General features: G+C 39.6%; 1 protein-coding gene across 2 annotated transcripts in view; it reads left to right on the forward strand.

Moving 5' to 3' along the window:
• The first annotated feature begins 15,319 nt into the window (after positions 1-15,319).
• Positions 15,320-26,970, forward strand: part of ACBD5 (acyl-CoA binding domain containing 5) — a 31,643-nt gene continuing 19,992 nt past the window's right edge. Inside the window, exons 1-6 of one of the 2 annotated variants that reach the window (XM_054814671.1) lie at positions 15,320-15,458; positions 15,681-15,862; positions 17,150-17,270; positions 18,772-18,844; positions 22,665-22,776; positions 22,905-22,937. In XM_054814671.1, the coding sequence (XP_054670646.1) occupies positions 15,787-15,862; positions 17,150-17,270; positions 18,772-18,844; positions 22,665-22,776; positions 22,905-22,937 (415 nt within the window). In that variant the 5' untranslated portion in view covers positions 15,320-15,458; positions 15,681-15,786. The remainder of the gene's footprint in view (positions 15,459-15,680; positions 15,863-17,149; positions 17,271-18,771; positions 18,845-22,664; positions 22,777-22,904; positions 22,938-26,970) is intronic. The other variant, XM_054814672.1, reaches the window with a different exon arrangement.

Here is a 26,970-nt window from a genome sequence, read left to right on the forward strand (position 1 = left end):
ACTTGAAAGCAGGCACTGAAAGGTGGGTGCCCCATGTCAGCAGTGTCCTACTTGCTTAGCTCTTTGGAGTGAGCATTCCTAGCAGCAAAAAACACCACTCAAGGTCTTGAGAAATGCTTTGAAGTCTGAAAACACCATTAGCACCATTTCTGTTCTGTTTAGCACTGCTCGATAAAGGCTATGAGAATAACACAAACAAAAATGTTCCAGAGTGAGCGCATGTACCTGTAGAGCCACCCCGGGCTTAGTGGGACTTATTGACTCAGACATTATTTGTAGGTCATCACGAATATAGCTGCTTCCTTGAGGTATAGAGCCTAAGATGGCTTTGCAAATTCATGCAACACTGCAAATGATGTCTTGAGACCACTGGCTAGCGCTGAACCCAGAGTTAATGAGCTTTTCTGGACTATATTTACTATATACAGAACTGCAGTGTCTCTGTTTGGTGTTCCTTGGAGCATCTCTAATGTCCAGGTTTTTCTGTTCTCCATCAGTTCCCAGTCTCCCATGATCTCAGATAATGGAGAGCTGACTGTAATAATACCATCATTGAGTTTACATGCACCTCAAGATTGAACAGTCCACGCTCATGGCTATACCTAACTGCAATCTCTAGCCTAATTTATTTCGTATCTTCAGTACTAAGTTTCTGCACATTAACTGGATGGGTAAAAACCAGAAAGCAGTAAACATCTACATTTCAGTTCTCAGTGTTTCAGAGCTAACATTTGATCTATCTCTATGGCTTTTGAATTTTTTTATCAATTGAAATTATTTATGTATGTCCATTTTTATGCTAAATAAAAATAAATCAGACTCATCAAAATGTTCTTAGCATAATGCAAATCATTAAAAGAATATATTATTGTGAGGATAATTTAATTGCACAATTGCAATTTTTCATTGTATTTGAGGAAATGTGAGCAGGGATAGGAATTGCTTTTATATGCTTTCTATTTAAAAGAATGGTGTTTTTCTAAGCCCCACAGTTTTTTTGATGCAGATTAAAAGCATTCATATTCTGTACTGATTAATTGGTATGCCTCTTTTGCATTTAAATATATACTTCATTGAATTGCAGCTTCTCATCATAAAGCAGAAAAGAAAAAATAATTAAATGATAACATCATGCTACTACAGAAAGAATGCTATTTTCCCAATAAAAATAAATATTTGACAGCAATTCTGCGGTGATAATATTTCTCAGCACAATATTTGGATGGCAAAATAAGGCACAGCATAATAGGGGTTTTTTTTCAGCAAGTAAAACCACATCGCAGTTTTTGGGTCTGTTCCAGCTCCCAGTGAAACAGTAAAGCTTCAACTGGAAGCAATATTGAGTCGATGGGGTTCAGCAGTATCTGAAAACGAGTATCTTGAATAGGCACTGAAAGCAAAAGGAATGGGATTGGATGCACAGAGCCCTCAGATGCAGTTGTTGACTAGAAAATAATTTCCACACTAAGATAACGTTGACATCCTCCTTGGTATTGTCCCAGTCAGAGCCCAAACACAGACTGTGCAGATAATGAGGGTAAAAAGTCATTACACATAGACTGAGGCTATTCTCTGTTGGGAACATTTAAAAATAAATCAGGCCATTTAATGCAATCCAACGGAATTTAAAGGGTAAGCATTGGCTATTCAGAATGAACAGGGGTTTTCTTTCCTGTTACTTTTCACTACATAGCAGGAACAATCTCTTGTGCCTATGAGATTGATTACATGTCTCAAACTTAGTTTAGATATTAATCAATCTCAGCAACCACTTATTGTTTCCTGTAGCATAATGCAGTAAAAATTGTCCTTTAATTACCACTAATGAAAGTTACCTGCAGTGAAAGTGAATATATGCCACTGGAAAATGACTTGGTTCGGAGGGCAGCAAATGCAAATATGAACTATCCTTATGATGCACAGGCACAATTAGAAGTGACTATGTAAATTACCAATGGCAGCTTCCTGCTATGCTCAACTATTTGATGTCAACATTAGCTGTGAATGTTTCAATTTATTTGGTCATAACCATAATAATCCCACAGTATTTTTCTGGCCAGTGTGTTTCCTAAAGGGTTGGACTTTTAAACACTGTAATGTAATAAATAAGTTTCTAAAATTTTGTAAAAATAATTTTGAGTGTGAAGTGGGTTAATTGTGCTTGCCATCACTTCTCTTTAAATGTCTGACGCTTTGCTCTGTATCTGACATGTTTGTACTTCTAAATTTTTTTTCGGTGCATCAGGTGGAGCCTATCTAGGTTTTTACATCAGTTGGAAGATGTCTCATAACTAGCTATCTTTGCTTATAAGCTAAGGAAAAAAAAAGATTTATTTAATACTGTTCTGCCTGCAAAAGAGATCAAGATGCTGTTTTACATGGCAGATATAGTATAGACACCTCACTCTACTGTATGTGAAAATTGTAGTTAAGTTTCCCCTTGTAATGCTTTGCTTTCAGTTGCTTACACCTTCATCAGTCTTAATTTAGCCCTAGTAGCACATTCTATTTCAGACCTTTTTTTTCCCCTTCATGGAATTTGTGAGAAGGAAACACGGAGACGTGCATTCTATTGAATCCTTTACAAATATTTCAGCCGAGAGGTTAAAGCCCCAGCAGCTCCATATTTTGAATATGACTTTCAAATTTGGCAGAAGGCCATATTCAGGGACATAGCTCCTGTTCTTCCTGCGAAATCCTGACAACATTTGGTTAATTCCTAAGTTTCAAAAGCAATATATTTGCATCCTCTCAGTAGAGTTTTTAAGAGTTAAGATACATCCACTGAGGAATTGGGCTATGCTGATGATGTTTCACTGCACGCTGCAAGGGCCAAGGGATTTTTTGAATACACAGTATCACTATGACGGATAATGGTACAGAGGGATTGTATCCACTGGCACCCGGAGTATAACAGTAGGATGAATTCTGGGACAAGAGATAGTGGAGAGGTTTGCAGGAGCCAGAAAGAGGAGGAGAAGACAAGGTTAGGAGGAACTATGATGAGATGCAGACTGTGTGTGGTGTAACAGGATGGGTTTATTGTAGCAGAGACCAGGCGGGCTGAGGAGAGCACTAAAAAACTAGAGACACTTCCCACACAGGACATAGACTTGGACTCAGGAACTTATTTTCTCTCATTTTCTCACGATAGCTACAAAATTCACAGAAAACTGTGGACTACAGTCTTCAATCATTGCCAGTTATTCCTGCTATGTAAAGGTCATTTGAGGTAGATCTGAAAAGCCAAATCCTGATGTTGGTATTTATGTTAACTTCACAGTCAACTCTTAGCAGGTTAAACCAATATATTGACCAGTTAATTATCTAGTGAGTGCCATCATCCTATGGTCTCATAGACAACGTGATACTTGGCTGGGTGTCATCATACAGGCTAATAAAGAGGAAAGGCCTTTTTTATCCTAGAAATCTGTTGAAACAGACTCTTCTGAAAACTCCTTTGGTTTCCAGTGGAAGAAAAAAATGTTTTGTCAAAAAGAGTTGGGCTGAATATCTTTGCTCAAATGGCTGATATACATAATTTTTAATTATTTTTATTGTGTGGCCTGAAAGGTTCCTTATCTCATTCCAGATAAAAGAAGTCAGTATTCAAATGCTTTCTTGTTCTGCATTAGGAAAAGAGTGGCAAATCTGTCATATGGTACCTCATTCAAAGGCATTATGTCTTCATAACTGAAAAAGCCTCATTTCAGTTAACTCGTAGTGTTATTTACGATAGCCTCATGCTATAATAGTCTATGAGAACAATAAAATTGCTATAAAGTGATTTTCCATTAGAGTTCTGCGGTGGATATAAACTACATCAACCTGTAAGACAAGCCTGTAGCTTAAGTTATTCTGTTGTTGCAGTTCAACTGAAAGCCAGGTGGTGTTGGTTGAAGTAGCAGTGAGCTACCTGCCAGCGTGGTCACCACTAGCCAGGACACACTAACGTTCAGTGGGTAGCTACTAACCGTTCCCTTGGCACATGGCAGACACCCACATTTTCTGGATCAAAGTATCACTTATTTTACCCCCTAGGCAATATTAGTAAGACTTAGCAAATGACTATGAGAATATTGTATATATCAGTAGAAGATATAATAGAAAGGCCTAGCAGGTCACCCAGTCCATCTCTTGAATATGGCAAAACTGTCCTCTGTACTTCATAGCCCAGCTTTTTATGCTCTCTAATTTTAAATGTCCCCACTGAAAACGGCCTGAAGCTTCCAATACGTCAGCTGTCAGACTGTTCCACAGCCCACTATGGTACCACACAACTTGTGCAATGCTGAGGGTGACATTGCCGTATGACTTTTCACAGATTTGCATACAAATGTACTTTTCAAAGGTTTAGTGAAGCCACAGGGGAATATATTTATTTATAAGTGCCCAGGAATAAGAGTCACAGGAACAATCTAACAATTCATGTTTAATCCATTGCTAGGGCTTATTCACAAAACAGATTGTATAAATTATGCTGTCCAATGCATAACCACTTTTGTGTGAAAGTTTTTAATCAAATAAAAGGAGGTATTTTGTCTCAAAGTAGCTCACAAGCTACAAAAGATAAAATAAGCAAAAAGGCTTATTCATTGTGAAAGAAGGGTTCTCCTATGCAGGGTAATACTAAAACAATTACATCGTTTTCAAATTCATGCCTTAACATATCTCAGAAATCTCACAATAGCAGGCTGGTTTTGTGTGTTCGCTCTCCCCAAAGCAGATCTCTCATATCATTTATCTTCTGAATTTGTAAAGGAAAACTTCAAAATAATGAAAGAACAAGTTTTGCCCTCAGTTGGCATGTATTTATTTATTTAAGTGATACACCAATTGTTTTACATAATGGTGGCTAAAAGTGCAAACTGTATTTGATATAACTCACATTTCTTAACCTTCTTTGTTGGTTAGTAGGAAGAGATTTAGTCACAAGAGAGTTTGTTTTCATATAAATCAGTAGTCTGAAAGCTAAATTCAGGACACAAAGGCAATATGTAAGTCTCTGATTCTAGCTGGAGGGTTGGTATGAATGGTATTTCTTCCTTCTCGCTATTCCTGACATTTAGAAATCTGTTTTGATATTTGATTATATTACTCAGTAATTAATCCAGGATAATATCCTCCTACCAATTAAAATTATTTGGGTCTGCTCAACCATTTCTCAACATCATACCTGTAGAATGAAAAGGAAAGAAATCTGTTTACTATAAAACATATTGCCATGTCTATTATTCAGGGAGGGCCACATTACATGAATGAAATTATGTCACAGCGGGATGCAAGAATTGATCCTATCTACCTACCTAATCTAGATGTTTAGAACACACCTGACTTCTGTGTGGGTGTGAACGAATGAGCGTGTCTACCTCATAAATACAAAAGCACCAATAAAACAAAATGTGTGCTCCAGCAGGACAGAAATGCCTATAACTGTATTGTCAAAGTGCTTCAGCTCAGCTGTGGGAGCCTGGTGCTTCACTACGTGACGGTGTAACTAACCCCAGTGACACCACCAACTGTGCCATGACCATGGAGGTTTGCTAAAACATCTGCATCCGTGCAAAGAGGATTGTGCTGGCAGTTTTATAGCCAAGGCTTGGTCATTCTCACACAGCCCCATCAAGACAAATCTGTAGCGAGGACTTGGTCAGCACCTTTAAACTGTTTAACTGAACCTGGTTTACTCTGGCTGAAATGAGTAGAGGAGCATTTAGGAGAGCAGTTCCAGAGGCAGATCAAAGAGCAGCAATCAACAGCTGTGGATGTGCAGGAGATGGTCACCTCTTCAGCCAGCTCAGAAGTGGCTGGCAGGGAATGTGTGAATGCAGCCTGCGTTCATGGAAGGAGGTTTAAAAATGTATTTACTTTATTAAAATGTGATTTAAGTCTGCCAATTAAAAGGAGGTAAAACTTGAAAATTAGTAATTTGTGTCTATTTTGGTTTTCATTCCCAGCCTTTGACTAAAGGGGGAATTCAGTTTCGCTACAGAGTGAGTTGACACCCTTGTTCTAGCACCACTCTGCTCTTTTGAATAGCGCCTGATGTGTGAGCTAATCTGATAAATGAAGACATTTTGTGCACACATGGTAAGCATTTTAAAGAACTTCAGTGTGTTAACAAACTGCTCTGAATATGGTGGGCCCCATCAGGAAGCACATAATTTGAGGCACATGAAAAGGAGATGCAGAGCGGAGAAAATAAAGATGGTGTATTGGGAATGACTGAGCAGGCACCACAGAGCTGCTTTCTAGGGTGGGCATGAGCCTTCATTTACTTTTAATAGAACTGTTTGAAATGTGTTTTCTCAAGTCATTCCCAATCCCTTTTCTATACCTCTTTTCACTAATGTAAAATATCCAGATCCATTGATTTGGGGACTTACCCTGCTTCTTTGTACCCCCACATTTCCCATTTCAAGACATGTAAGACAACTTCATAGTTTCAATATCTGAGATCAAAAATGTAACCGTTTTATCATTTTTGTACATACTTATTCTGTTATCATTGATTCCCTATACCAGTTATGCCACAGAGATTCTTTAATGAAATGTACCACAATGGTGTTTTAGTGATGCAGATGACAGCATCCAGCAAACATGAAACGCATTCCCAATGATTTAGAAAATATCCGAGAGTCCTACTGTGAATGCAAATCTGAGGCAAGAAATAGGGGCAATGACAGGTGGCAGAAGAAAAACAGAAGGCGAGTTCCTGACAGCCACGGGCTCCACCTTGTAAATGTACACAGGACTTAATTTTACTATTGAGAAATCAGTGGGATGCTCAGGGTGTTGAGCTTCAACATGTGCATAATCACAGACTGAGTCAGCGCAGCTGCTATTTTGTCTTCAAAAGACACGTATTTGGCCTGTGGTTACAGTGGTTTAGTCTCTGTATTGTGAATGTCTCTTGTTCCTTCCTCTGCCTCCCCCTCACGCCCCCCTTCCCCCTCCCCCCGCAGTTTTGGATTTGTTTATGCAGAAGAAAGAGGGAGCGGTGGTGGGAGTGGGGTCAGAAGGCTTGTGGAGCCAGGAGAGCACCCACTGCCACGTGGGCCACAACACAACCCCCCTAATCCAGGGAGGAAGGGGCTCTCCAGTCTCTTCCTTCAATCTGTTTAAAACGAATATACTGCTTTTACCAACAGCTCATAATGTATTCATCAATTTTATATATATCATCACTACTTTATACATTACGTATGTACAACTATATGTGTATATAGTTAGTTAATGCATTGTTTCCTCTATTATAAAACAGAAATATGTTTGTGTATTTTCTCCAAAGATTTAAATATTTTTTAAAACTTTTAGAAAAAGGAAGTCAGTAAATAGTGTCCACAGCACATTTAACATGACGTAGAAATTTAGACTTTGGGATAGACAACCCTACTAATCAAAACCTTTAGTTTTCAAGACCTTTTTTTTTTTTTTTTAGAACTACCATGCAAAAGAATGAGAAAGCACACTGAAAGCTAAGTGAAAAATGAACAACAACCACCTCCTGCAAACATTAGAAACAGGATTGAGCTGCTTATAATGCATGAATTGCTAAGGTAGCTGACAGACATTTATCCCAAGGGTTCATACAAGTCAAAGGTAATCTGCAAAGAAATTTGTAACTCCCTTTTTAAAAAAAATTCTTTAGAAATTTAGAGCCCCTTCCACCTGCAGGATTTCAAACAGACAGTGAACAGTAAAATACCAGGAGAGTGAACAGAGCAACAAAAAGAAATCTTTAATCAGTGTTTAAACCCCAATTTTTTTATTTACATTAAAAAGTAAATCAAGGGAGATCTAGTTATCTGCAGGTTCTATATTTAGATCTTCTTAAATCAGCATGTACAGATTAATCACATCCAAGAGTTTTAAATGAGCCAGCAAAGAGCATTATGGACTGTTAATATTAATTCTCAGTCAGTTTTCAAACAATGGAGAAGTTCCAGAGCACTGAAAGAAAGCAAAGGTTGTGCCAATACTGAAAAAAGATATATAGATATTGTAGTCCTATCAACTTAATATTGACCCCAAGTATACGACAGAATGACTGATAGGAGATTCCACTAAGAAAGAATTAAAGAAGGATAATTTAATTAATGCAAATCAATGGGAATGTATAGAGAACTACACATATATTCAGGATAACTCAATATCCTTTTCTGTGAGAATACAAGTTTGACAGATAAACGTAACTGTGTTATAGAAATGTATTTATGCTTCTGTAAAATATCTGCATAAATTTTTGATTAAGAAACTACAATAAAAATTTTTAAAATAAATTATTACTGTAATAGAAAATCAGCATGGTGCATATTAAATTTAAAAAATGCCTGGCGGACTTCACATGTGGTCATAAAGGGTGAGCCAACCTTGACTCCTTGTTATTTAACTTATTTTGAATAACCTACAAGAAAACAATAAAATCACTGCTGATGGAATTTGCAGAGAGCACAGTGATTAGGAGAGTGACAAATAATTAAAAGAACAGGCTGACATGATAGAACAATCTGATAAGCTAATTGCAAAAATAGCATAACTGAGTACAACCGAATACTGTTCCATCACTCCAAACAACAGCTTTAAGAGTATACTCTGGTAACGTGGGTCCTCAGCTACACGTAGGGTATGAGGTTCCTGTGCTTTGAGGCCTTCATCCACCTCTACATCCAAAAGGCTCAATGAGTTCTGGACGTACGTGTGAGAATACTGAGTTTGGACAAAGCAATACCTCAGCCCTCTATTGCCTCTGACGTTAATACAAGTATTACTGCAGCATTGTACCTAGCAGTAGTATCTATGATTCAAGAAAGACATTAAAATATTGGAAAGACATAAGAATGAACTCACTGGAACTTCACAAAGAATTCAGTTCTAAATAAAAGAAACCAAGGGGTTGCTTGATTTCTATTTATAAGGATTCGTAGGATTGTTGGAGAACCCTTCAGGAGGATAACAGTGAGCTCTCTAATCCAGCAAACAAAGCTACAGAGAGATTAAAAACTGATAATAAAAGTTAGGCAAACAAATAGACGAAATAGGGCATATTTTTTTGTTCTGTTTCTTCTGTATGACAAATATGTAGTACTAACTTTTAATTTCAGGATATTTTAAAGCAATCTATAGGACACTGAAGACTTGGGCTTTTTAATGGATACGCCTTTGGTTAAAGACTTATAATGCCTCCCAAAACTGCCCTCTGCCCTCTATCAGTGTGACACAGTGATGTGGCTGCCCAGCTCCTGACTTCATTTAGGGCTGCATTTCTATCTTTATCTGCAGCAGAGTGACTTGACCTTTAAACACCTCTGTTTAGGTGCATTCAAAGACTTCTGTGGATTTGATAATCATTTTTATTTCATACAGCTCAATTGTCTCTGTTTCTTGGGGTGGGTTGTTTGGGTTTTGGTTTTTGGGGGTTTTTTTAGAAACCAACAGTAATTTACTTAGAAAACTATTCAGCAGGTTCTCTGATTTACTTTTTTTTTTCTGTACTTTTTGGGGAACAAGAACTGACAGCTGTCTTTCCTCATTAACCTTTCTGGCACTTACAGAAGCTTTGATATTAAGCTTCTCATGCTGAACATGTGTTATAGTAACCAGAACATTTTGGTGCCAAGGAAAGTAAAAAACCACTTAAGACACTTAATTTCATAAGTTTTCATCCATCCCATTTATTCATCCAATAATTTTCTGCTTAAGAATTCTCAGCCTAAGAATTAATTCTGTTTTAAATGGCAAAACCCGTGAGGTTCTGATCTTGAGATCCTGTATATTGCTGTAGTTCACCCATTTCCCTCGCCTCGGTGAAATGGACAGGCCTTATCACCCCAAAACTCTGAAGTGGAGATGACTCCTTTATTTCAGTCAAGCAGAAATCATCTAACAGTATAAACTGAAACAGTTCCTGAATGTCAAACTTCTTTCTTCCTTGGATAATGTCCAGTACCAGATCTGACTTGAATATGAGAGTGAAAAAGCTGTGGTTTATAGCTGGAAAAAGTGTCTAGCTGGCACTGACTTCTAAAGAAGTCTGATTTTTTACTAGGACTCGTACAGCGAGAGAGCTGGGTACTTATGAGGATTGTAATGAAGTGGTGGACACCTGTGCTGAGACACCCAATTAAACTCAGTCTTAAATCCTTCTGAGAGCTTGTTTGTTGGAGGACTCACTCCAGTAAATCACCCCTAATCTGTTAGATTATGTTGTGGAAACCCATTGACCACAACCACAGTGGTATATTTTCTGCCTGAATAAATATCCAAAATGATAGACACAGGCCTGAAAATGCTTGAGTTCAGTTACTTTTGTCAGTTCTATTCCAGGATTTGCACACTGGTAAATGTGTGTCATGAAAACATTTCCACAAAGTAAATTTTCATATTTGCTAGAAAGAATAATAACCTTCCTTTGCTAGAATTTTAAAAGAACATGCATAAACTAAGGGTGTTTTGTTTTTTTCCCTTCCAGATATTGAAAAAAAAAACATCACAAGAGCTGTCTGGCTATAAATATGCCATTGCATAAGCACATTAATATGATACAGTCACAGTATTTTGTTTGCTATTCCCAAGAGGCAAATTACACAAGATAGACTCCTAAAACTTTAGCAGCAGTAGTTGTGAAGCTAAGAAGCACAAATGTCACAACAGAAATAATATAGCAGACATAGATAGATTTTTCAGAGTCAAATTCTACTCATTTGCATTATGAAAATGTGTAACACCATAAATATCCCCAAATCAACCAAGTAACTCCAAATTTACATCATTGTAAATGACAGCACAATTTGACCTCTAGATATTGTATTTTTTACTAAAGGCAAAAGAATAAGTAATTGTTCTGAGCTGGCTGCTGCTGCTGTTTATAATAAGACAGAGTTTGTCATTGCTGCAGGATGAAACTACATACTTTTCAAAGCTCAGTTCATGGCTGTGTGAGGGAACAGGATTTTTTAAATGTTCTTTCTAGAATATGCAAAATCTGAACAATTCTGTTATAACTATCTGCTGGCTCTACAAGAATAATACCTTCAGGCAATAAAGAAAACTGAACTTTATTAAAAATTTCATAAAAGAAATGAATAGTAAGCTTGGAAAAAAAAAGAGGGGCTTAAAACACAATATGGCACTGCATTATACTCTAGACCTGCAAAGATATAAACCTGTAAAAGGTTTCGACTTCATAACTACTGTGTAGTTCAATGCAAAGTCAAATGCTGCTAAATGTCTTTGGAAGTATGATCATATTTTGTTCTTCAAAGAGCATTTTATGAAACAGATCTAAGCTTATACTTTTGTTACTGCATCCTCTTTTTGGAAATATGTGAGAAGTGGGAAGGCATGGGGGGAAACAAAAATGCAGCTCAAAATATTGATTACTGAAAGACCTGAGATACCTGAAATGAATAGGTCAAAAGAGATTTGAAAGGGAATATATCACCTTTAACGCCTTTGACAACATGGAGCCTAATCCTTAGGCAAAGCAGCTGCCGTTAGTAATGGTTGAAAATAATTCCATTACTTAATCCCCAACTGTGAAATGAATCAGTATTTCTAGTCAAGTTATTAACCTCACAAGGAAACTTCCATCCCCAAAAGCATTCTTGCTTGTGTCAAACTAGTCTCTTGCCCAAAGGGCTTTTCATGAAGAACAGGGATTGGCCTACATAGGTGGACAAACTTCAGCTGCTGTTTTTGCCATATTCATGGCAGGCAAATAGTTCTCTTTCTCCAGAGCTGTTGATTTGGACACAAATATCCTTCATTATTTCATTAAAAAATTCTGTAAGTAAATGTCATTTGATACATTAGCCTTTCTACTGTAAACAATGTAGAAAACTACTCCTTATGAGAAGCTCTACTCTTCTTAGACAACATCGCTCCATTCTTCATCAGCATGTACATTTGACTTAGAAATTCTAATGCTTAGTTCTTCGTAATTATGACTATTAGGTTTTAAATAATTAATTCTCCCTCCTTGCTGGATTACATACTTCAAAAAGTAAGCTTTGCTAAAATTACATGCTCTTGGATCTGGTAGCTTACAGAACTTGCTCATAATGCATACGAGACAATGGTCTACTTCCTTAAGAACCATTTAAAAATATTTCTGTAAAATATACTGCTATGATTCAGACCCTTGAGGGAGCAATAGGCATAATTGGTTCCAGTTTCTGCTTTTACTTGCATAATTCAACTGACTCTTTTGTCCCTCAAGTAAAACGAAGGTGCTCTTCAAGCTGGACTGGGGTGTTCCTTGGCACTGGAAGCAACTGCTAGAAAACTAAGGCAGACCTGGGATACAAATGAGAACACCATGAAGGGACAGTGGCAGCTTACACACAGCACAAAGTGAGGATTGTAAGGTAGCTCAACCCATCAGACTTTGATAGATTAATCTGTGCCATCACACCACTGGACTCAATAACCATCCCTCATCCTAAGCACAGGTCCAAGGTTACACTCAGGATCATACTTGTCTGCCTTTTGTCCAGGCACTCCATAAATGTACTCACTCCTTCAGGAACTACAACAACATGCTTCTGTACAAGATTTTACGTGTCTCAACATTGCCAGGAATGCCTCATATTAGCAATTCACAAGATCTCCATAAGTAGTTTGTGAAACACCAAGTGAAGATAGGTATGAGGACAGCAAAGCACTCAGATATGTTAAGTGCCACACATCGTGCTCACTGCCAAATGACACCGGTAGCAGAGTACCATGGCCTCTCCTCTCGCATCTCAACTGATGGGCATCACCAGTCTTTCTGTCACAGTTCATGATGTTGAAACTGGATCAAAAAAGAAAAAAAAAATAAGAGCTGGTCATACTTATGACTGCTTTGGAGACTGCTTTTGCGGAGCAATAGGAACACAGCCCAGTTCAACACATAGATTATAATTAGATTTTACAAGCATGTGGTCGTTCCCAATAGGTACTCAGCAGACAACAGAGAAACGTCATATAATTTTGTTCCCTAAAGAATGGAGTCTAGATTCTCAGCTTGAGATAAAGCTGCAGATCCATTCCTGGATGTCTGCAATAGATGAGGGTCTCCTTCATTACCTCTACTCCATATTTGATTATTGTTAACCCTACATGGAAGTCACTGCAATGAGAATGCAAAATGTATACATAGGGACAGCTAATAGCACTGCTAATTAGTACTATATATGAGCATTTGAATTAACTAGTCATTTGTGACATGTTCTCACAGGCTCACCAGTGCTCAAAATTTGCCTCTTATTTACTATTTCATCCTTGTCTCAGGACATGACGGTACTGATTATTTTGGGTTACTTCAAGTGCTTCATTCTGGATCTGCAGATCTCACACTCTCACACATCTTCAGTGCAAAGAGGGCAGCTTCTCTTTCTGTGCACAGCCATCAAATAGGTTGTCATGTGCATCTCTTTTAAAGCCTACTTCCAGTGAAAGTCTGAGAACGTTCATTATAAAAATGCAGACTGCATTTCTCTTAAATCAATTAAAATGGCAAACATCATTATGGATTTTTCTCAGGTAAATAGAATTTACACATCAGCTCGCCTCATAAGAGGCCCTTAATTTTGTTATTACTTTTTTGCAATTAACTCCTTGCATGCTCAAAGAATCTGTATATATACAGAGACCCACTTATCTTCAAACAAACACTTCTCTTTGATCTGAGCTTCTGTCATTCCTACCTTCATGGATAAAAAAGATGATAGATCTCAGTACGAATCGCACAAGAGCTTTAGAAATCTAGCACTTGAAATAAAAAATTCAGAGAAATTAATCTGTAACATTCACGCAAGTGGAGCAGTGGTGTTCATAACATGGGTTCATCATTTGCCCAGCACAGGGAATCCCATTTGAACACTTCTGGAAACGTCAGCTTCTCTCCAGCAAAGCTCTCTCCTGGCCAGCTGGCCGCTGACCTTGTGGAATGTACTAGCTCAGCAGAGCAGGGGCTGAGCTGCTCTAATTCCCTCTCTCTGGGGGGGGGGTTTCTTTCCATCCGGAGGGCATATACTGTGAGCACACAACTGCCTTCAGAGGAATTTAAAATATATATTGTGTACCAGATAAATGAACTGACTCGAATGCCAAGATTTTGTACTCGTTTCTATTCAAAGGGGCTATTAATTCAGCCTGTTGCTCACTGGGTAAATTATTCCAATTGCTACAAAAGCAGTTGGTTTAGCATACTTTTGTTTGACTTCGCAGAGTGCTGGATGCACGGTGCTTTTCAATAAGGCCATTCATTTATTTAGCTACTGAGCTAGCTGGTGGTACTGTACTGGTATTCACCCTCATCTCCGAATACTGTGGAAAGTTACTCCCCTGGTTCTAGGCTTTTAAAATCTCATGCCTAAAATTTTAATGTAACTAGAAGTCATTAAAGCTATTACAGAAATATGTGGCTACAGTGGTAATTTAAGTGAATTATATGGAACTAGGTGTGGGTAGGAGGATGGCTGTGAGGAGGAGAGGAAGCAGCCAAGCAGACTGCCATGGTGGTGGGGGAATCTCCTGAGGATAACCAAGGTCCATAAAATGGGTGGAATATGGCATGTTTTGAAATGTTCATTATAATGTTGCCAGACTCTTTTCAGTGGTGCCCAGCAACAGGGCAAGGGGCAATGGGCACAAACTGGAACACAGGAAGTTCCATCTGAACATGAGGAAAGACTTCTTTACTCTGAGGGTGACTGAGCACTGGGACAGGCTGCCCAGAGAGGTTGTGGAGTCTCCTTCTCTGGAGATATTCAACACCCACCTGGACGTGATCCTGTGCAACCTGCTCCAGGTGATCTTGCTCTAGCAGGGGGGTTGGACTAGATGATCTCCGGAGGCTCCTTCCAACCCCTACCGTTCTGTGATTCTGTGATTCTGTGTAAGTGTAGATATACAAGCAGGGAAGAGAAAGGGTAGGAAGAGGAGGGAAGCAGAGAAAAAGAAATGAGGAAAAAAAATTTGAAAAAAAGAACTGTTTCCTCAGTCCACATGGGAGACACTCCCCGGGATGAGCACTTCAACGGCTTCTCGAACCCTAGGACTGAACTCGGCATCACCCGGAGCAATTCTGGGAGGTCCGAGGGGATAGGCTGGCCCAAGGGCTTCTCCTCAGCCTTAGGCTGTCCGCCGGGGCCAGCCGGCCGCTTCTGCGCAGCCCTCGGCCTTCGCTGCAAGGGACTGCCGGAAGGGCAGCTGCCTGCAACGGTGGCGGCTTGTGGCGAACGGCGCTTTCTGCATGGCCGCTGATTCTTACTCCTCGCGGAGGGAGGAAGAGAAGGCGCTGAGGGGACACGAGCGGCCAGGACACCTGTGTGGGGCCTGGACGTGCTGTGGGGCGCGGCGAGCGGACTACCTTTCCCGGCGTGCCCCTGGCGGCCTCGGGTGCGAGGGGAGGGGACGGGAAGGGCGCCGCTGTGGGAGACATAACATGGGCGCCTGAAGCCGGGGTGAAGGTAGGGGTGGGTTGTTGGTGTTGCGGGCTGCGCTCTGCCTGCAGGGTGAGGCTGGTCTGAGGTGCTGGGCAGGTTGTGTCCGGCCCTGCCAGAGGGGGAGGGCTGAGGGATCGGGGCGGCGGCCGGGCGCGGCAGGGGCTGAGCACCACGCCCTGCGGTCGCCGGGCGGGGCGGGGGGTGGCTGCGTATGGCCCGGCGCCTCTCAGCCCCTCTCCCGTGTAGTCGGCTGCAGGCGCGGCGCCGAGGGAGGCTGAGCTGAGCTCGCCCCGCTGGACGCGGCCCGGTGGCCGATCAGGAGGCAGCGGGCGGTGAGGGGACGGGAGGGGACATGGCGGAGACCGGCTCCGTGCACGCCACCAGGTTCGAAGCGGCCGTGAAGGTGATCCAGAGCCTGCCCAAAAATGGTAAGTGCGGCCTGGGGGGCGGCGGGGGGGAAGGCCGGTGGTAGCGGCGGCAGGCCTGGCCGCCCGGCTGGCACCTGCGAGGCGGGCAGGGCCCGGAGGGCGGCGAGGCCCCTCTGATGCTGGCGGCCGCTTCCTCCGGGGCAAGCGGTTCCCTGGCAGGGGCGGCGGCGCGGCCCCTTGGGTGGCTCAGGGCAGTAGGGTCGCCCCGGGCCGGGCGCGCGTCAGCAGGCGGCGGCTGGAGAACCGCTTGGAAACCTGAGTCTTAGTGCTGCTGCTGTCCGCCTCTCGTGAAGAAACGCCGGTTCGTGGGCTCCGGAGCCCACGAGAGGAGTTCCTCAGGCGGCTGGAGGAGGGGGCCTGTCAGCTCCCCCGGCCCGCGGCGCGGTGTGGGGAACGCTGGGGAAGGGCCTCTGCCTCGCTGCAATCCTGGAGTTGGTTTGACGGCTTCGGAGCTGTTATCATGAGTTCCCTCTGCTGAAAGGGTTAACAGAAAAGCAAAAAAAAAAAATATATCTTTTTGATAAGAGTAATAAAAAAGTTGGTTATTACATGCATCGTTAATTCTGGTGTAAGTAAAACTGGGTTTGTTGAGATACGAAGATAAAGGTCGCTGTAAACTTCTAATGACTAGAATCAAACCTCATAGTATTTGATTTAATGGATTGGTTATCAAATCTTCCCTGCCAGCTGTTACAGTTTTGTATTTAGATTTCCTACTTCTACAAAAGTGTGTTCCACAAGGAGGAAGAGAAAAGAAAAATAGTGAAACTGTTATTGAAAGTGCTGTTAAATACCCAAAGTAAACAAAAACACTGGAAAGCAGTGTTTTGGGTTTGTTGTGTTTTGTGGTGGCATTTTGTTTGGGGTTTTTTGTTTGTTTGTTTAATTCTGAAGTCTTTCAATAAGTTACTGTAACAGTAAAGTGGCATTCAGGATAACTTTGTTTGCTGGGAGCTGAACCTATCCCTTTAAACTGAGTGAAAGGATGCTTGCTTTATGTTACTTATTACTTTTTTAAAAATTTTAATTGTGGAGTCTGACCTTTGAAGTAGTAAAGGTTATAGTCCTTTAAACAATCTGAAACTTGCTGTTTGTAAAGTAAATATTGTCAGTGGTGCTGGTTCATGGTAGATGAAACGAATATGTTCATTGTTGACTTAAACTGTACTGCTGTCAGTCAGGCCATAACAAACTGCAGGCTGTCTTCTCACAAAAATATTAAGCTTGTAAAATACTTATTAATATTCTTGATTGCAACTTAATTGTATTTTAAAATGCTTTCATTAGGTTCCTTCCAGCCAACGAATGAAATGATGCTCAAGTTCTATAGCTTTTATAAGCAAGCAACCCAAGGACCCTGTAACATTCCACGACCTGGATTTTGGGATCCAATTGGTAGATATAAATGGTAACTTTTAATGACTGTTTGTTTTGTTATGCTTGGAGTGAAGATGTTTAGAAGTGGCACTTGGAGAAAGAGTTTAATGAGTTTATTTCTCTTTTAAAAAAAGAATAGTCACCACCTTTGATGCTTGAATTTGTTTTCTGTCTTGTGTTCCAACTTTCTAGCTCAGATAACTTGTAACTTCTCAGAGTTGCAGGTGAAAACATTCCCTCAGGTTCTGCAGGTAGACATGTTTTTCTTGGGCAAGCACCATCAAAGTACCTCTGTAGTGTTTATCCCATGTTGTCAAATGAAATTGTAGGTGCTCTGCAGAACGAGTGATGTGGATGAGTGTCTGGAATCCTTCTCAAGTTTTCATGTATGATGTGACCTGAGGTAAACAAGTGCTCATTGACAGCCATTGATACAGCTTCAAGCTCTTGGGGAGAGGTCTGGTTTATGTGTCTTTCTGGTTTGTCTGCTCAGTGGCAGGGATTCCGACTGTCTATTTTCCTTGTGCTGGAAAGACTTCTGATTCACCAAATTGCTAAGATCTGTTTGAAAAGCCGTGTGAATGCTTTGCTTATTATACTTTAATAATGATTTGTCCTGAATAACAGGTATTATTGCATACTTTATGGTCACGGTCCTCTTGGGATCTGTGAAATGACTCCTTTGACTTGTTTGTTTCCTCCCTTCCATTCCCTCCCTTGTCAGGGTGAAGGGGGTATCTTTGCAGAGGAGTAGGGCAGTAAGCTTTACCTACCTGGTTGGTTGTAGCTGAAATGCGAGCCACCAGCCTTGAGGTTTGCTGTAAGTAGGACAAATACTCTGGCAAGAGGAAGGAACAGTGTCAAATAAAGTGTAAGGCTGACTAAGGAAGTGTTTTATTCCAGTCTGTGTTCTGACAGATTCCTTGTGCAATACTGATAAATTTGACTGGAGTTTTCTGTCTTGCAGAGTTGGAGAAGGGGAGATTTTTTTTTAGGTCATAAGTAGCTGCTGTGGTAACTGGGGACAATGATTAAACTATTTGCCTAGTAGACTGATGTGCCTTTCCCCAGTTGCTAAACTCGGATGGATTTTTCTTGTAGCCTGTTTTAACTTCCTGACAACTGTTCTGAGTGCTGGCTGAAGTGTCTGTGCCTGCTCTTTTTCTGCAGCAGAGGGTCTTAAAAAAAAATCAACCCAATCAAAAGGGAAATGTGTGTGTGTCGTATCTGGGATTGTTAACAACTTACCGGGTACAAGATCATAGCTGGTCAGTGAGGAACTCTTCAGTCCCCAGGCTGTTCAGTTAGTGGTACATCAACAAAGCAGCAACAGTGTGATTATCCTAGCAAATTATATGTTTGGACCTTATTAAAAAAACCCAAACAACAGCAAACAAAGTTGTGAATTGTTGTTGCATTTTATTTGTATCAGAGATACTTCGGGCATTACATAACTGACCTATTTAAGGCTAGGCCGAAAAAATCCAGTAGGCCTTGAAGATACTGAAGATGTACATGACTTTCTTTCCTAGGGATGCTTGGAGTGCTTTGGGAGACATGTCCAAGGAAGAAGCCATGATAGCCTATGTTGAAGAAATGAAAAAGGTACGTTTACTAATGAGTGGAAGGTATCTTCTAGAACAAATGTTCCAGAAATAAACTCAGGAACATGAGGAGGTTCTTGCTGACTACCACTGTCAAAACTCCAAATGAGTTATTCCCTGTGTGAACTGTTACATTTCAGTGCTATGCTGTTTGGCCTGCAGGGAGAAGAAAATTATGTAGTTCCTTCCAAAGCTATAGAATTTGGGTTGTTTTCAGAGAAACATGAGAGCTCTAGCTGATATGAAGCTTAAAGGACAGAGCTAAAGAAAGTGAAGTATTGAAATCATGGTGAAGGGGGCAGTGGGGAAAACAGTGGAACTTAAAGTACAACAAAAGAAAAGCTGATTTACTGCAAACTGCCTCAGTTCTCAGAGTTGAGAGAGGTAAGTGATCCTTATTTTAGAAAGGACAAAAAAACAACCCTCCAGAAGGACTTCAGAAGCAAGAGTCTCACTGTCCTGACTGGAGACACGAGTATAATCGAATATGTAAACTTAATCATATTTGATTTTTCAAGAACTCAGCAACCTGAATTTTCTGTACTTGTCATGAAAACAGTCTTTGTATGTTGTAGTTAAACAGTTAGAATTGAGTAATTTGATCTCTTTTTTTGGAATAGATGTGTAACTTGTAAACAGTCATAGTTACTATATTAATCAGGAGTTGCAGTATTAAGTAAACATTCAGAATTAAAGTTTCTTGTCCTTTATTAACTAGCCCTTTTCACTGCAGTCTTTTCACTGAAGCTCTTCTAGGTGGTCTTTCCAGTTAAAAGATTATTTACTATCAATCCAGATAAAAGTATCATTGTAATCTATTATTATAATGAGGTTAGCAACAATGTGAGAAAATGTAAGTTCTACTCTGAATACACTTGCTTTTCTCCTAGACCACTGTCTTGACATTGAACTCTTCACATATTTAATGACTGATACAACAAAAACTTCTAGTAGGCAAGGAGGTGGAGTCTGGCTACTGTTCTTTTTCCTATCTAATTTTGGTAATTTAGTTTCTGCTGGTATTACTGTAGCTGCTTTAAAATGAAAAATAAACAGCTCCAGAAAACACAGGAGGCAAAATATTATTCATTTGGTCAAAAATCCCACTAAATTTTAATAATTCCTGTTGAATTATTAAATTATAGATCTGTGAAAGCATACCATGAGATTTAGGCTTTGGGCAGTGTGGTCTAGTGGAGGGTGTCCCTGCCTGTAGCAGGGGGGTTGGAACTAGATGATCTTTAAGGTCCCTTCCAACCCAAACCACTCTATGATTCTCTTTCAAGTCTTGGATTCAAAAATGTGTTAATGCTTCAGTAGAGTACCTCCCCCCCAGTAATTGGTTTTGTCAGGACACTAAGTGAAACTGCAATGTTTGCTCTAAAAAAGACCCCTAGTAAGTCTCCTGTGAGGAAGTCTGCTTGACCCTAATGAAGCACAAATATTCTGCTTCTGTACAGATTACATGTACAGATTGGAGAGCAAGTGTCTTCTTGCCTCACTCAGCTTTGAAACTGGGGAATCTGTTTATCCTGCTTTGGTGCTGCTTCAGCTCTCACATTTGAAATAACTAGCTTCAGCTCTTCCAACCCAATTGATTCTACTTGAAATGTTAATGGCAGTGCATTTCAAATGGATCCACTGGGCTGTTCTGTCAGCACATACTGTGCTAATCCTTGCGGTACTGTGGGCATTCTGCTGTTGCTACATAGGTATCCGTGTCTAAGGAGGTAAAAACCCACTTCTGTACTGATATCACAGGACTGTGTTTAAGGGTGTATAAGATTGCCATTCCCTGCCCCCCCCCCCCATGGCATGTCCCTAGCATTTGCGCATTGTGTTTGGGCTATATGTGCATCAGATAACCCTGTCACAAGATACATGGGTCTGGGGGAGATTTTGAGGTGCTGGTGGGAGATGAGCAAACATGTCTTAGTCTTAGCTAACATGAATCTGAGCTCAGGTGCATTTCATTTAAGGTTTATTTATTTTCCAAGTAGCATTTCTGAAATGTTATATCGCAATACTGTTTTAATTTATTTACACTTCAGATATATTATTTTGTTATATATTAGAAATGAGTGATATCTTAGCATAAAGAAGTGTTAACTCTACATGGTGTTTCTAATTTAAAACGAGTCTTCATATATGAATTGTCTGACATCCAAAGAAAACAGTAATTCAGGATACATAGTAACTTATTTTGCACTTTCAGATTTTAAGATTGCACATTATGCCTAGTGGCTATATAAGTAAGCAATTGATTTTGTTTGTGGAACTACTTGCTCTTTTGTTGCTCACCTAAAAGCTAGCAGTTACAAAACTTACTTTAACAGAAACTGTGCGGTAGATTCTAAGAATTGCTCCAAGTTGCAGAGAATATATTGAGGTGTGTTTAGAATAGATGAAGAGCAGTTATGTGCAAACATACAAATCCATGTATGAAACAGTTTACAGTGCAGAACAGACTACAGAAGTAAATACATAGCAAAACCAAGTGTTATTCTAGAGGAGGTTTCTTGTTTCTCTCAATGCTATTGAAGTTAAAAAACAAACAAACAAAAAAAATCCAAACCAAAAAAACCCCACATCTGTCCTGTGTCTGGCTCATAGCCAGCTCTGTATCTGAGCACTGAGCATTTCTCTCTAACAAATATAGAATGAATTGTCTACACTGAATAGATCAGGGAAGTGGCAATGAAACTGCAGTTTGATAGGATCATTGTCTTTTGGTATCCTTGATTGGTTTGCAAGTGTTGACTTGTTACCTGCTAGCATGCCTGGAGCTTCTGCTTTGTGAAGCAATGATGTAGCTTTTGCTGCTTCTGCTTAGTGAGGTGCTTAGTGCTTTTGAGCAGCTTGTTCTGTGGCAATTTGTACCTCCATCTGTTGCTTTTCTTGGTGCTCTTCTGGAGGAGGAGGTGTACTGTAGCTGTTAGTTTGCTTCTACCTGAGTGTCTTCCTATAGCTATTGCCTCTTTTAAAAAGTAATGATTAAAAAAAGTAGAGGATGAAAGAGGAACAAAGCTATTGGCAAAAAGCTTGGTTGAAAGGACTTAAAGTAGAATGGGGCAATAGTATCATATGCTTTTAAAATAATATTCAATTACTGAATCGCTTCTGTTTATTTTAGATTTAAGATTTTGCATTCCTATCAGATGACCAAAGGTATTGGTTTTGTAATTTAAAATTCAGAAATTTTTATCAAAGGAAGAGCTCCAAATGACTTCAAGAACAGAATTTGGTTCTGGTTTGCTCTGCAAAGTATGTCTTTGCACTGTTCCAGTTTTGCTGTATGCTGTCCATTTTGTTGTTTGGGTTTAGATGGGCCCAGTAGAGCCATTTTTGATCTGCTCCTTGCATTCCGTTGAAGAAGGCAGAGTTTGACAAATATGAAGAATCTGCTAACAAAGTCTTTCAGTTTCACTTTCTCTGTGGGAAGACCTGTCTATAACAAAAATTGTATCAGATAACAGCAGCCTGTTGAACTTTGAGTTGGTTTAGTTTGAAATTGCTGAAATAATGGATTCCAAGGTCTACTAATACTGTGCTGAGGCAGTCCTTTAGTGGTGGCACATGCATTAGCTCTTCCATCTTCTCTTCCCCTAAAAAAAGTTAATACATCTACTTAAGATTCTTGTTTGGTAGGTTTATGTTGTTTTCATTTAATAAAAAAATCTAAAAAAATAGAACAATGTGTGAAGTGACTTAGTGAAATGTTACTCAGTTTTACAATGACCAGCAGTTTCTAAAATCAGTTGAAATGAATGAATCATTGAAATGCTGTTTCATAAGTTGCTTCATATTTTGGACTTGTGCAGATTCTTGAGAGTATGCCAATGACGGACAAAGTTGAAGAATTACTACAAGTAATAGGCCCGTTCTATGAAATAGTAGAAGATAAAAAGAACAGAGGATCTGACCTAACCTCAGGTTCGGACAAATAACTTCCTTTGTACTACTAATAATCACAACTCCAGATTTTTTTGGGCTTGTTTTCTATAAATGATTTTAAAGCTAAACGTTGCATCTTTCTGTTCATTCTCTTTACCGTATGGCAGTTCGCATGGAGAAAGTCTCTAAGTATTTGGAAGGTAGGAATAATAAATTATGTGTAAGTCTATCTTGTTCCATTGTTTTAGTGCTCTAGTAACTTCCTGCTAACACTTGTGACTTCTGGGCTTGCCACCTCATTAGGCTAGATTTTGGTTTATTTTGCTTTTGAAGTACAAAAAAAGTTACACCCTGGAAGCTGCATTTTTAGTCCTTGTCTACAGGCTTTTTGAGCTGCTGAAGGAAGCCTGTTCCTGAAAAAGAGGAGAGTATTTAAAACAAAGAAACAACTCCCCCAACCAAATCTGGTTTCTGCCTTCCCATTAATAAAAGGAACAACTATTTGAAATGTGTACTGCTACATCCTGATGCAGCTGTGGATTATCAAACTGCATGCAGAGCTGGTAAGCCAACTCTGTCATCTGATCTAAAATTAAAAAAAAAAAATCCACAATCAAAATCCATGCTTCTTTAAATCATGGTCACTCTAATACATACAAAATCTATGATGGGTTTGTGAAACTTTCAAGTTAAGTTTTCTGAGGCTCAAGTTCATGAGGGGAATATCTAAACACTTTAAATCTCTGACAAGTGGCAAACCTAGTGGTGTCATAGCTGCATAAAAATCAATGTGGTGATTTTTATTTAGCAATACCGTTGTGAGAATGTTTTGATAATAACAGTTAGTATGTTACAGGCAATGTGTTCATAAGGGTGTAATATAAGGCTTACTGTTGTTTAAATCCGTCTTAGATTACAGTTAAATTTTGCCCTGTCACATTTCAATTTTTGAAATAGTTTAAAAAAAAAATTGCACAAATTAATTGGTTTAATGTGTTTAAGAAGTAGGAGACAGCTGGTTAAGTTGCCTTTTGTGTGTGGCTTTTTATCCCCCTACCTGAAGGAACATAGTTTTGATCTTGGTTTTGGTATCAAGTCTGAGAGAAACAAATATTTTTTTCATTCCTTTTGAGGAAAGGTAACGGTAGAGGTCTTTAAATGGCCATTTTGTGTGACTCTTTTTCTCAACTAAAATTGTGTATGCTTCGTATCTGGGATTTAATGAGCTTGCCTGACAGCAGGATTGATGGGCAAGATTGGAAGAGTATCAGTAGATTCAGGTCAGTGATCTGTGTAATAAGGATTTACTTGGACTTGATGTCTGTGGCACAGTGCCAAAAGCCACTTTTTAAAAAAGTGACTTATCTAGGCAAACACAGAACTACAGAAGTCAAACCATATCTGTTTCAATAACAAATTTAGCATACTTGTCTTTTAAAGAGGCAGCTTAAACATAAGGCAGTATAAGTAAAACAGAATAGCAAATTTCAGCTTTATCTTGTTCTGCCAGTGTTGCAATAAATCTGGTGTTATGTCGTCATTTGTACTGTTTAAAGCTGCAACATCTAATTATGCCACAATGAATTAAGACAGAATTTTCACAGTCTGTTGTATGTTATAACTTCACCATTGCATTTTGAAACCCTTTCTTCAGCGCTCTTACCACTTCCGCAATTAAAAGTGAAATTATTTGTTTACAGTACAGGTCTCAAAATATCTCACAGAAGTATGGAAGTATGATTACCTTCAGTCTTCTAAATACACACTAAAGAATAGAACCAGTGAGCCCATGTCTGTGTTTGAGATGGTGCAGACAGTGGTGACAATACTGTTAAAAATTGACATGGTTGTGTTTTGATTGTGTTAGTGCCTCCAGTGCTGTTTCTTCCCCTGCCCCAAGCCCCTACTCTCTGTTGCTTCTGTTGTGGAAGGTGGGTTTGTTTTTATGGGCAGGCAGTTTGTTCTGGAAACTGGGACCCTTCCCTTCAGTCTCTTGCTTCATACTGTACTCTCTCCGTCTTCTGGCCCATTTTGTTTTGAGTTTGCCTTCCATTCTTCTTCCATCAGATTTTAATCTGTTTGAGGATCATTATCTAATTGTTTAAGAATTGCATGCCACTTCTTCAAAATCAACAGTATTCTTGAATTAGTTGAAGAGATTGTCTGGAAGTTTAGTGTACATCAGCTATGTGTATTGTCTCTAGCAGAATGGCCTCAACAGAGAAGTGTAGCCTTTTAAAATTTAATTTCTACCCCTTGTGGTTTCATTGAAAATGTTAAATACCAACCATTGAAATACTGTCTTCCTGAATCAATAGAGCTTGTGGCACTCCTTAATGAAGAATACTGAAGCCTGACATCCCAGCATTAAAATGACTTGTAATATCTACTAGACAACTAGGATAAACTTGCTGTTTAAAAAAAAAAAAAGAAAGAGAATTCCCTACAGTAGGCTGAGCAAATCTGAGGGGTATTTCAAAAGCTTATAACCTGGGTACTGTTTTGAAAGCTCATCCTGCAGCTGTGTGAGAAGCTTAGATTCTCTGGAAGGTTTAGTCAGTAGTCTCTTTCTGACAGTTATGAAGTACTTCTTTACAGAGAAAATTATTGACAAATTATTTTCAGGTACATAAAACACTAGACATCAAAGAAGAAAGCGGGCTCTTAGCTGTTCTAGCACTGCAGAAGAGAATAGGTAACTGTTGCAGTATTACAGAAGGACCCCTTTGTTTGCAGCTGCTGGAAGAGTAGAGGGAGGACTGTTGGGTAAGGTGTGTGTGTGTGGGTGCTTTAGAAGAGCAACCTTTTAACTTTTTGCACTTGCCAGTAAATGCACAAGAAATCTCATGTCCAAGCCAATGCTAAAAAGACAAGCTTCAAAATACCATTGCTCAGTGAATTTGAAATTTTCAGAATGGACATTCAAGCTTTCTTGTTATGTTATACCTGAAGAAGCCAAAAGTGGGCTAGAATCGGCACCCTACTGATCTAATGCTGGGTGAAAAATATTGAGAATTTCAGAGCCAGCTCATCCTTCTGAATGTTTCCTTGAGAATGTTTGTGGATGTTTTCTTTTTTCTGAACGTGAGAAAATCCAAAGGGGGGCAAGAAAATCCCTACCTGACAGACCTCCATTAAGTTATCTCAACAACTAAGCAAAGTATCTGGAAACTCATTGCAAGTTCTTCACTGGAATTTTTCTGTGTACTCTTTCTGCTTTGTGACAAGGAATTTAATCAATTTTTACAATCCAACCAAATAAAGATGACCCTTCGCCTTTATGCTGAGTAGTAGTATTCTTTGTAAGCGTTTGTGAAGACTAAATGTTGCCTCCAGTAATGGCAAGTTATGCACTGCAGACGCTGTGGAAAGTTTCAGCATTGTAATATTCCTAACCTTTGTCATCCTGCTGAGTGTTTCTCTCCTGAAAACTTTGCTCCCAATTGCACCAGATGAAGTCCTGTTGAAGCAAGGTGACTTGTGTTGCCGCACATGCTGGCTTTGGGCAGCGCTGATTGCAGCGTAGTGTGTTTGCACTAAGAGCCCATACAGGGCATTGCTTCAGTAGCAGCTTGTGTGAGTGGCGGGAGCTGGCCTGGCCCATGGGCAGATACAGCTATTTAACAATTTGCACAGTGTGTTCCTGCGTTGGGTATGGGAGCTAGGTTTGAAAGACTGTACTGAGGTCTGCGTGCTTTTAAAACAAGCGAATATATGTAAACACTTATATTTAAAAGGCAGTAGTTAGTACAGGACACAGGTAGGCTTCAAGGGGAGGATTGTACTTGGGGGGGAAAAAGTGAGTCTGTTCTTAATTATTACTTTCCAGGTAGAAACACTTCTTCTTACTCTTAAAATGCAATATATTTTTCCAGCTGTGGTTCTGTAGATTGCATATGATTAGTTTCTCTTTTCAAATAGTATTATTTTCTCAAAGAGCTTCTCATGTTATTTTCAACATTTTTGCTTTGTAATGGAGCATTTGGTGGCACGTTCTTACTGCTTGTGTGGGCATTTTCTGTGAAACACCCTCTATTTCCCTCATAAACTGACTTTTTAATTTCTGTTTAACTTCAAGTATACTTGCTAAACTGATTTCTTTCCTTCTTCCTCTTTCCCCGTCTTACAAAAGCATTAAGAAGATTCACAGCCATTGAGTTCCCTAAGAATCCTAGTGAGGAAAAAAGAGCTAAAATCCCTGTTACTCTGGAATTGCTGTCCTTTAGCAGGATG

This window comes from Grus americana, chromosome 2, assembly GCF_028858705.1.
Source record: "Grus americana isolate bGruAme1 chromosome 2, bGruAme1.mat, whole genome shotgun sequence".
Classification (NCBI taxonomy): domain Eukaryota; kingdom Metazoa; phylum Chordata; class Aves; order Gruiformes; family Gruidae; genus Grus; species Grus americana.